General features: G+C 33.6%; 1 protein-coding gene and 1 long non-coding RNA gene across 2 annotated transcripts; one reads left to right on the forward strand and one right to left on the reverse strand.

Annotated features, from left to right (window-relative positions):
- Positions 1 to 218: 218 nt before the first annotated feature.
- Positions 219 to 1,868, reverse strand: LOC130626949 (uncharacterized). Its single transcript, XM_057441352.1, has one exon. It carries the CDS (start codon positions 1,521 to 1,523, stop codon positions 444 to 446), a length of 1,080 nt encoding a protein of 359 aa, XP_057297335.1. The 5' UTR covers positions 1,524 to 1,868; the 3' UTR covers positions 219 to 443.
- Positions 1,869 to 2,943: 1,075 nt separating this feature from the next.
- LOC130629894 (uncharacterized) lies at positions 2,944 to 6,803 on the forward strand. The gene is made up of 2 exons (XR_008982025.1): positions 2,944 to 3,382; positions 3,518 to 6,803. It is a non-coding gene; the product is annotated as an uncharacterized LOC130629894 (long non-coding RNA).
- The last annotated feature ends 5,341 nt before the right edge of the window (positions 6,804 to 12,144 follow it).

Raw genomic sequence — 12,144 nt, forward strand, 5'->3', positions numbered from 1 at the left:
TAAGCTACTTCCCCGAAAAAACAAATTGAACTCTTGTGAAAGGTATTTAAAAATTGTTAAATAAATCTTTTTATTTTTAAAAAACTCTTTATTAGTTCTTAAGTTCTCAAAAGGTCTTAAATCATCAATTAAGTCTAAAACATGTAATTAGTGTTGTTGAGCATAATCATTTGCAACTAAATATTACGATTTATGTAAAATGTTCAAAAAGGCAAAACTGAATGACCAAAAATATTTCTAGCCCTGTATTCTTTGATAAAACCGTTAAATACAACACCTTACTCAGAGCTAGTTTATGGTGCTATGTATAATTAGTAGAATTTCTAAAATCTTTAGGACCAATACTTTTTAAAAATATATAATATACAACCTCTCAAACAACTTACTAAGCATTTTAACGTTTAAAGCATCTACGGTGTATAATTTCATTTTTACTTGTTTTTCTAAAGTTTGGCAGGAAACTCAGCCATGCCAGTCGTTGTTGCGTTGTTAACACGTTCCCGAGTGGTCTCCTTTGCTCTTAGTGGTACACAATGTTGATGGTGAATGTTTAACACCAAACATGGGTTGGTAACTTCATATTGCAACTTATCTCGAAATAACCAGATTATGAAATTTTCTATTCCGTACTTATTTTGTTCAAAATCAAGCGTTTTTAAAATAGCAGGCGTGAATATACCTTTAACGTGATACACAAACACATCATGACTGCCGAGATATCTAGTCGTTTTACAGTTAGGTGTGGAAACCCATGTGTTGTAACAATTCGAATTGTAAGCTGGTTGTCTTGTTAACGCATACATTATTCGCTTTTCCGACATTACTTTGTAATTCACTAAGTCCCAACCTTTACCAAACAATATATCCTGCTGCCCAAATATAACAATTTCATCCATAAAACATTTCTCTGCATACTCAAAGAGGGATTTTATAGTGTGTTGTTTACTTAAATGGTGAATTACTAAATTCTTACTTTTCATTAGATTCAGACTGTTTAGGTACTCCACAGCTTGGTTGGAATCAACAAACACAAAAACAGATTTGATGTTTTCATGGTTTAAATTTCCTTGTAAAGTTTCCACCAGTTCGTACAACCTGGCATCGATTTCTTCATCTGTTGGTGGTCTCTTCTTTGATATTACACTCTTGTCTCGATGAAACTTCTCGAAATAAGGAATAAAGTCAGTCATTAAAATCATCTGATTATTGTTTTTGTGGACTTTCATACCCTCAAAGCTAACACATTCTCCATATGCTATACGTGCCATGTTTCGTTTATCTTTTCTCAAGTTCGGCAAATAATGGAAATATTCAACTTTATTGTTAGGCAACTCAATAGTTATAGTATGGATCCTCCAGTCAACATTCGTTTCTGATGTGTTGCACTTCAACGTTTCATAATCTCTTTTCTCAAGAGCCATTGGTTTGAATAGTTGAATATGTTTATTTCGAACTTCCAAAAACAAATATGTCGTTGCCACAACCAAAACAACAAGAAACAGAGAAGCAGCCTTCGCATTCATCTTTGTAAGCTTGTTTAATGTTATCAGAACGTTGTTACTTTCTCTTCATTACTAAGAAGTTTATATAACACAATTAATCATTCTTATATCGTCACAAAGATTGAAATTAAAGCGTTTAATAAATGTCTACTTTTATCCTAACAATGATTGCATTCTCCTTTCCAAAGACTTTGAGATAAACCTCGAAAGTAGTACTACTTCCGAGGTTTTGTCTTAAAATGCTCCAGGAACAAGAATGCAATGATTACTTATTTCATATTGGTAGCTTAGGAACATGCTAATAGTAAACCTTCTATGCTTAAGTAAAAACATGCGCATTCTGATTCGAAACAACCGCATTAACTAACCACGTGATCAAACGTACAAACGAAGCGGTCTACTGTCGGGTGGAGCGGGTTAGTGTTAAATTTTATTACCAAATGACTTTTTTATAGCTGCCAGTTTTAAAGTTGCCAACAAAGTTTTAGCTAGTCTTATAGGAATAAGACTAGCTAAAACTTTGTTGGCAACTTTTTTTTAATTTCTATTTGGCAATATTTTTGTGAATTTCCATTCTCTATTTTTTGAAATCCAGTTTCGGGAGTTGTCATGGCAACCGTATTGCAACATTTGGAAAATGTTCTGATTTGTTTACTCATCTGTATTGTACCCGAAAAGTAATAGGTATAAAGGGTACTAATAGGCAGCGGTAAAAACACGTTTTCTTCAGAAACAATAGCCAAGTTGCCGATGCCAATAAATTTTGATAACCTCAAATCAATTTCTTTTATGCAGTCATTAACATTGAAAAAGTATTTGAGGTGTTTAAACTGAACTTTTAGGATATTATATAAAAATGAAAACAAAAATTCTTATTGATGTTGTTGTTGTAATTTTACGTCCACAGGGTTTTTGATTCAATTGTTGAGAGTGGCCGGCACTCTACCCCAGTGCACAGTTCAGTCGGCTCTGATCTCTATTCTCGTACTCTAATTTAAGGTGGCTTACGGGTAACCTAATGCCACGCAATGAACCCTAAGACACACACATGACAGGACTACGACATATAGCGGAACTACGTGATTTGATGTGTGGGCGGTCCACCTTCCTCACTAGACCCAGGGCTCCACAGCTTGCCAGCCATGAGACAAATTATAACATACTTTTACTTCATATAAAGCACTTCACTTTTATCTAATAACTACTTGTTTTCACATTTATTACGGTAAATTTCCGTCATTCTCGTTTAATCCCAACATGCAAGAAATCTTATTAATGCAAAAACAACCCTTTAAATAAGCTTGAAAACAGAAAACGTTAAAAAGTAAACATGTTTACATTGTAAAGTATTACATTTATTTAATATTTTTTTAAAGAATCATATTTCAATGTTATCATAGATTGACTATGTTTAATTAGATATCAGATGTAATCGACATCACAAATATCTATATATTAATACGCCTTGTGTGTGTGTGCGCACGGTGAGGCCACGTCACACAAATCACAGGTCACTTTCTTACGACGTGGCGTTACGCTAAAATTTACCAAGTTAAAGAAAACGCAAATCAGGGGGTTACTATATAAATATTTAATTCTCTTTTCTTATTTTTTTTTAAAATAAAACTTTTTTTCCTTACTCATTAAAACTAATTTTTATTTTAATTTTAAATGGTTTTATTTGTTTTTTTGTTGTAAAAGCCCCGCTGGTCGTTTAACATAGAATAATTAAATTTTACCCCCGGTTTACCATGTGCGCGCCGTATCTCACGGAAACAAAGTTTATTAACTGAAAAATGAAAACCGAAGCGAAGAAAGTTGTCTCTTTTTCAAAGTAATCCTGGAAAAATTTATTTCAAACAAGGTTTACTCATCACGAGGTTAGATTAAAGCTTATTTATTTCTTCTATCTTTTTTGTGTTCTGGGACCGAAGTTGCTTTCTTTTAAAAAAACTATCGAATTCGAATGATAATTCGAATCTAAGAAGTAAAGAACAAAACTGTTGTCATTGTAGAGCGACTGTTGATGTCGAGCGAGAATAAAAAAAGTTAATGTTGTTGCCAGAAATATTTATTATAAAGAAGAAAAACGTACGATAATATAACGTCAAAAAGAGAACTGATTGGAAATGTATCAGACAATTGTAGCTAGCTATACATTTTCAATTTGTTTTCTTTGGGATGAAGCGAAGTTTAATAATTGAAGTAAAAAACTGATTGGTCTTTTATCCAGAGACGCTAGCTAACTGAGAAAGCCAAAGAAAGGCAGGTGTGTTGTTTAGTTTATCTGGTAAAGAGATAAGTTTAGGTGTGTAACGTTTTTTTTTAACCGTTTTAACTTTCAGAGCTCAGCTTTTCCTTTAAATTTTTAGTTTCTTTTTGAGTCTTGAGCTTAAATGCGTTTTCTTTTGACACAATTTTTATAAGAATCTAAAATGTAAAGCGACGTTTTTAAACCGTTTACACGCTTTGTCTTTAGCCTGAACATATTTAACATTTTTTGTAAGAATATACTCTAAACAATGGGTCAGAATATCCTAAGAAAATGTCTAAGCTTGGTTGTTTCTTTTAATATAAAAATTTGTATGACTGAACCTTTTTCTCTCCAAAACAATGGGCAAGTACACCAGGGAAAGCTAAGAACATGAAGGCCGAAACGAAAAAAAAAAACACTATTCTTATAAAATACAGCGTGTATATGATAGAGAAGAGTTTATATAGAATGTAGAAAGTATTTTTTCGTTGTTACTGTTTTTAACGCTACGAAGTGGTTGATGTCGTTATAATAAACCTTAATGTAAACAAATTTAAATCAATGTTTACATCTGTTACGTTACCGTTTAAAATAATATTCGATTCTTCAATTCGAAAACACTGCATTGTTATCATGCACTGCACGTTTGCGCATTGGGAAGGTTGCTATATGCAATAGACTAAATAGCTAATTTGGTATGATGCATTAGAATCTGTACGTTGTGGAAACTTTGCAATAACCTTATTTGTGTGACTTATATTTCGGGTATGGCAAAGAAAGTATATAGTTTTAACAGATTTGTTAGCCACCTTCGATTTTGTTAAACTTTTTGCATTTTTATTTGTTGCTGGACATGCTTATATTTTTAAGCGTTCTGTTTCAGCGGGTACAAGTATAACGCAGATTGTGAGCAACTTCAATTCCAGGGTTTTTTTCTCTTTTATTGTTATTTTTTTATTGCTGCACATATTTATTTTTTTGGACGTTTTGTTCTAGTGGTTATAAACTAGAATAATACAAATTGTGACTTTTAAAAATTCATATTACTGTGTTGTATGTTTTTGTTTGGTATCCCTTACATCGGTTTAATGAGAGATTCAGTGGATTCCCCCACGGGTATTCAGCTAGTCTATATATTAATACGCCTTGTGTGTGTGTGCGCACGGTGAGGCCACGTCACACAAATCACAGGTCACTTTCTTACGACGTGGCGTTACGCTAAAATTTACCAAGTTAAAGAAAACGCAAATCAGGGGGTTACTATATAAATATTTAATTCTCTTTTCTTATTTTTTTTTTAAAATAAAACTCTTTTTCCTTACTCATTAAAACTAAATTTTATTTTAATTTCAAATGGTTTTATTTGTTTTTTTGTTGTAAAAGCCCCGCTGGTCGTTTGGGATAGAATAATTAAATTTTACCTCCGGTTTACCATGTGCGCGCCGTATCTCACGGAAACAAAGTTTATTAACTGAAAAATGAAAACCGAAGCGAAGAAAGTTGTCTCTTTTTCAAAGTAATCCTGAAAAAAGTTATTTCAAACAAGGTTTACTCATCACGAGGTTAGATTAAAGCTTATTTGTTTCTTCTATCTTTTTTGTGTTCTGGGACCGAAGTTGCTTTCTTTTAAAAAAACTATCGAATTCGAATGATAATTCGAATCTAAGAAGTAAAGAACAAAACTGTTGTCATTGTAGAGCGACTGTTGATGTCGAGCAAGAATAAAAAAAGTTTATGTTGTTGCCAGAAATGTCTGTTATAAAGAAGAAAAACGTACGATAATATAACGTCAAAAAGAGAACTGATTGGAAATGTATCAGACAATTGTAGCTAGCTATACATTTTCAATTTGTTTTCTTTGGGATGAAGCGAAGTTTAATAATCGAAGTAAAAAACTGATTGGTCTTTTATCCAGAGACGCTAGCTAACTGAGAAAGCCAAAGAAAGGCAGGTGTGTTGTTTAGTTTATCTGGTAAAGAGATAAGTTTAGGTGTGTAACGTTTTTTTTAACCGTTTTAACTTTCAGAGCTCAGCTTTTCCTTTAAATTTTTAGTTCCTTGTTGCGTCTTGAGCTTAAATGCGTTTTCTTTTGACACAATTTTTATAAGAATCTAAAATGTAAAGCGACGTTTTTAAGCCGTTTACACGCTTCCAGCTAAACTTTCCCTTTAATATGAAGTTAAATATGTTTTGTCTTTAGCCTGAACATATTTAACATTTTTTGTAAGAATATACTCTAAACAATGGGTCAGAATATCCTAAGAATATGTCTAAGCTTGGTTGTTTCTTTTAATATAAAAATTTGTATGACTGAACCTCTTTCTCTCCAAAACAATGGGCAAGTACACCAGGGAAAGCTAAGAACATGAAGGCGGAAACGAAAAAAAACACTATTCTTATAAAATACAGCGTGTATATAATAGAGAAGAGTTTATATAAAATGTAGAAAGTATTTTTTCGTTGTTACTGTTTTTAACGCTACGAAGTGGTTGATGTCGTTATAATAAACCTTAATGTAAACAAAGTTAAATCAATGTTTACATCTGTTACGTTACCGTTTAAAATAATATTCGATTCTTCAATTCGAAAACACTGCATTGTTATCATGCACTGCACGTTTGCGCATTGGGAAGGTTGCTATATGTAATAGACTAAATAGCTAATTTGGTATGATGCATTAGAATCTGTACGTTGTGGAAACTTTGCAATAACCTTATTTGTGTGACTTATCGATTTTTTCTAATGTCTGGTATACCATTTTCCCTTTTATATTTCGGGCATGGCAAAGCAAGTATATAGTTTTAACAGATTTGTTAGCCACCTTCGATTTTGTTAAACTTTTTGCATTTTTATGTTGCTGGACATGCTTATATTTTTAAGCGTTCTGTTTCAGCGGGTACAAATATAAGGCAGATTGTGAGCAACTTCAATCCCAGGGTTTTTTTCTCCTTTATTGTTATTTTTTTATTGCTGCACATATTTATTTTTTTGGACGTTTTGTTTTAGTGGTTATAAACTAGAATAATACAAATTGTGACTTTTAAAAATTCATATTACTGTGTTGTATGTTTTTGTTTGGTATCCCTTACATCGGTTTAATGAGAGATTCAGTGGATTCCCCCACGGGTATTCAGCTAGTCAATCACATTATGTCTGTATGGATAGCTTTCAGTGGGTAATTAAGTTTAAGAATGTCTGAAATTACAAAGGTGTTATCATGGTGGCATATGTGGGGTTATTACGCAGCCTCAGAAACCAGTTTCTAACTACTCCGAAAAATCTTAAACATCAATCACAAGGACTTTATATAAGTCAACATTTTACTAAATTTTACTTAAAAATAGATGTGTGTAGATCTCTACTAAAGGCATCAAAAATTGGTCACAGTGCAAAATCCTTCAAATCATATTTGTCATATCATGATAATGAAATGGAAAAAAAAAAGCGAAGTGCGAAGGAACTGCATGCAGCGTTTCATGTAATATCCCAGCCTCATAACTTTCACTATGTTAGGTTATTAGTCATAAATGCTGGTACGAATGATGTCTGTACCATGACAATTAAAAATCATGATGACTTTTATTAATAATTTTAGCTAGCGTCAGCATTGAATTTTCTGTTAAAATACCAGTTTTTAAAGATATATTGTTTAGTAGATATTTTAGCGATATTTGTTAAAAAAAAAAGATAATATTGTTGAAATGAAAAATCATTGTTGGTCCATTAATTTCGACTAAAATCTAAATGCCACGATGTTCGTGGCTTAAAATTTTAAACAATTTGCTTGCTAACATATTCTACGGTGCGAATTTAAGCCCTAAGCATAATTTGTCAGAATTAAAACCCCTGCAACTTTGAGTTACGGTGGTAAATTGAATAAATATTTCACAAAATTTAATGTTCTGACTCAAAACCCTTTTGACTCATTCTGAATTTATTTAAAAAGGAACATTCCCAACCCTCAACCCCTCGTATAATCTTACCCAGGTGAATAATGACTTTTAGAAGGATTTTGCCTAAGTACCTTTCCCATGTTAGGCGAAGAGCAAAAAATCAGTTGCTTATAAAGAAAAGTGCACTAACCTTTTAAATGAGAATGTTAAACAACTAAGTGTTATAACTCAACAACATCTTATAATTCTCATTCTCATTGTTGTGTTGCTATAGTTACTTAAAAAATATTCTGTTTGCATAGTACTTTGTTTTTACCACTTGGCGAAAGAAGTGCAATAATCATGGCGCTGAAGTATTTTTTTATTAGCAAATTGACACATTATTGATAAAAAATTTCTCTATAATAATAGCCGTATTTTGTCTGTGTGCCCGGTAAAGCCGCGTTGCGTAACGGAAACACGAATTTTTTAAAAAGCGCATTAATACCAAATGAGATATATTTTTGTCCACTTTGTTGCGACGGGTAAATTTAAAGGACGGGCGACTCCGTGATTTTTCCACGGCTAACGAGTAGTGTCTATATAATAGCCGTATACATCTTTCTGTCATGCATAATGGTAGCGCAAGTAGCGAGACGCGGTATAATGAGGACGGGCTAACTCGTGGATTTTTCCACGAGTCACTGACTTATACTTTGATTGATAGAAAAGTTAGTTAACATTCGTTTACAAGAAGATCAAACATGATTATTTGATAATTTGTAAAAAAATGAAAAATAATATCGCAGTTTGACTTTAAAAATTTCCATAGGAATTGATTATCACAAACTAAATAAAACCTTCTTCGATTAAATGTTTTTTTCTGGACAATGGCTCAAAGTACGAGAAGCCATATACTCTAAGTTTATATGGCGTTGACGTCAGCAACAATCAACACATTTTAGGAATTTGGACTTTTGGACATTTGAAACAAACTATAATCATAAATCCTCGCTCTGAATATTGACAACTGTACATTAACAAGTTCAAAATTTGTGGATTTAATATGGAAATAGCCTACGCAATCACTTATGATGGCGAACCTTAAAATTAGCCGTCTTGTTTTATATATTTTGACCAAAATTGTGGATAGCCTAATTTTTAGAGGATTATGTAACTTTAGGGTAGCTAAGACCCTGTTTAAGAACAACGTCGAAGATGTTTGCAAACATTTGCCGTTTGTAAGTACCACATTTAATGTGTACAAAGTTTGCGCGTAAATTGCATGCAAACGGAATCAAAGTACCCTGTCCATAAAAAAGATATATTGTGTCAGTGGCTCACTGTTTACAAATGACACCACGAAACAAAAAAACCGTGTCTTTGTATTTCCTGTAACCTACACTGAGATCTAGGACGGGATTAGTATGTAACAGAATTAATTTTCTTTAATTGCTGTGTGTATATCTTGTATTTATACTCGGAAAAAAAGTGATAAATTGTGGAGTGATATTCTTACCGACCAAAAATTACGACATTTTTTTTTATATTGAAGAAGAACAATGTTTTCAGATAAACTTTATAATTTACCATATAGTGTATGGCAGGTTGCCTATGAAAACAGTTGTTTTTTATTAAGAATTTTAAATAAAGCTAGGTTCTATATGAAATACTTCTTCCGTTCTATGTTACATGTGTCCACCACTAAACCATTTACTAAACTAAATTTATCTTTGACTTTTGAGCAATTCGCCAAGCTGGCGAAGCTGTAAAACGCTTTTTTGATAATCTGTATTATAATACCCGTATACGTCTCTCCGTCCGTCTGTCTGTCACTCAAAATGATGGCTTAGCTGCGCAAGTAGCGAGACGCATGCGATGCGGTATAAAAGGACGGGTGAACCCGTGAATTTTTCCACCGGCTAACGACTAGTATTATCAAAACAAGAAGCCATATTGAAATCTGTAAAATTTCTTTTGTTTTTATGTCAACATAATTAGCGAAAACGCACATGCTCCACACTTTTGTAAACATACAAAAAGAAAAAGTTTAATCTCGTTTTAAAACGACGTTCTGTTATAAGAAGTTATTTATTTTACTTAGAATAAACATTAATTCAGCACACATTTTGTCGGCCTTTTGTCGGCGCATATCTATCAAACTTCTTTTTTATAAGCAAAGTGGTATACTCAAGCTTGTAAAAATAGATTTATATCACAGCTGAACACTGACTTTTAAATTGTTGCTAAAGTTTTTACAAACAATGTTAACCGATTTATATCAGGCACATTTTTCATACAAATGTCACGTGTCTGCAGCCTGTTACAGTCAGATTTTTATAGAAAAAAGCAAGTCCCCAATGTTTGAGAATTTGGAATTTGATCGTTTTTTTGCAAATAAGACTCGGTCGAGCACCTGGCGCACTGATTCTATTAAAAAATATTAAAAGAAACAATAGAAAATTCAATACATTTAAAGCATACAGATATGACCCTATTTCTCCTTCCGTATTCCGTCCCCCATGGTTTAAATAAGCCAAAAAATCTCAGAACTGTCCCTAAATTTAGCCGCTTTTAAAAACGCGGACAGAAAAGATTTTGACAGCATGTTAATTTTGACTAAGATACATGCTCAGAAAACATTAAAAACAATTCTCACGATTGACATAACGCAGGCTCTAAATAAAACATGTGGCTTAGGTCAAAATACTTTATCCAGTCAAGTAAAATTATGCTTTAAATAAAGTCAAGTGTGCTTTTAACCCATAATACCGGAATATTCAACCTTCAATTGTAGCTTTCAACCAATTATACTGGTGAAAAAAGGGTTAAACTATCTCTATAATAATAGCCGTCGTCTGTCTGTCTCTGCGCGGACCCCCGCTAAGTTAGAAAATGATGTTACGGAAACACGAATATCAAATGCGATATATTCTTATCCACTTTGTTGCCACGGGTAAATTCAAAGGACGGGCGAACCCGTGGATTTTTCCACGGGCAACGACTAGTCTCTATAATAATAGCCGTCGTCTGTCTGTCTCTGCGCGGACCCCCGCTGAGTTAGAAAATGATGTAACGGAAACACGAATATCAAATGCGATATATTTTTATCCACTTTGTTGCGACGGGTAAATATAAAGGACGGGCGAACCCGTGGATTTTTCCACGGGTAACGACTAGTCTCTATAATAATAGCCGTCGTCTGTCTGTCTCTGCGCAACATGGCGGAGCAAGTAGCGAGACCCGCCGAAAATCCCCGCGGCCCTGCAGCTTTATTTCGAATCCCCGGCAAACCCCGTTTTTTTATCGGCCTTGCTTTGCCGCTCATTGTAATAAACCAATCACGAGGCTCCATTTTCACTAATGACCAATCCAAGTGCTTCGCGGCCTCAACATGCCGACGGGAGGAAACATGCTACCCCTACGAAGACCATTTTGGTTTGGAAGTGATGGTGTGAAGTTTGTAGGTTTCCTTTCAATCCTCCTTATTTCTTCTGAGTACTTTTTATCCTATAGGATTATTTAGTTTGTTTTCACATGTTAAGGTGAATATTTCATCACGTTTTCTAGCTACGTATAAATCTTAAACAAACCAATTTTAAGTTTTTGGCTAGCTACAAAACGTACATTTTAAGGCAGCTAGCTATAGCTATCTTTATTTATTCCTATTCTTTTAAAGTTTTTATTCAGTTTGGTATATTGTTATTTATTTTTATGTAGAAGTTGGGTCTACCTATCTAGCTCCTTTTAGCTGTACCTCTGGCTAAAAAGTGAAAGTAGCTAAATGCAGTTATAGGCAGCTACCAATTTTATTACTGCTATGAAAGCTTATGCTGAAAAATAAAATTGCTGAGTATATATTTTTTTAACTGAACTTGATAACGACAGGCGGTTTCCTGATTTTTTTTAAACTGAAGTCGCGATAAAGTTTTTTTAAAAATGGTGTTATGCCTATACTCATGTGCGACACAGTCTAGATGTACTAAGCGCTTAGTCCGGTGGTAACAACGGGCTGTTTCCTGTGTTTCTGTTTAACCGAAGTTGTGATAACGTTTTTTACAGAAAAAAAGTACACACTGTTTACCTATACTAAGCGCTCAGCTTAACATTTTTTTGAACTTTTCCCGGGAACATTTCCTGAAAAATAAAGAAGGTTGGCCAGCTGCTTTCGCTATGACGGGGTAACATTGAATTGTAATCTGGGTTTTTATTTTACCTAAGTTGTCGAAAGTTATTTTTTGAATAGTATATTACACCGGAAACACCATAAAGTTGTGTGCACTTCACTTTATTTTCTACACACTATATGGCTGTACTAAAGCGCTTTACCTGTGTGGCACAGTTGACGGTTCTTATTAATCACTCAATCTGGTGTTTAACGCTGGGTAACACAGCTACTTGTGGCTTAACCCGGCATTTCAACAGAGTGTATTCTGTGTTGTGTAAACCAAAACTGCAATAGTTTTTTTGAATAGGGTCTTAAGCCTAAACGCATGTGTCGCACGATTTACCTGTA

Source organism: Hydractinia symbiolongicarpus, chromosome 2 (assembly GCF_029227915.1).
Source record: "Hydractinia symbiolongicarpus strain clone_291-10 chromosome 2, HSymV2.1, whole genome shotgun sequence".
NCBI classification, from domain to species: domain Eukaryota; kingdom Metazoa; phylum Cnidaria; class Hydrozoa; order Anthoathecata; family Hydractiniidae; genus Hydractinia; species Hydractinia symbiolongicarpus.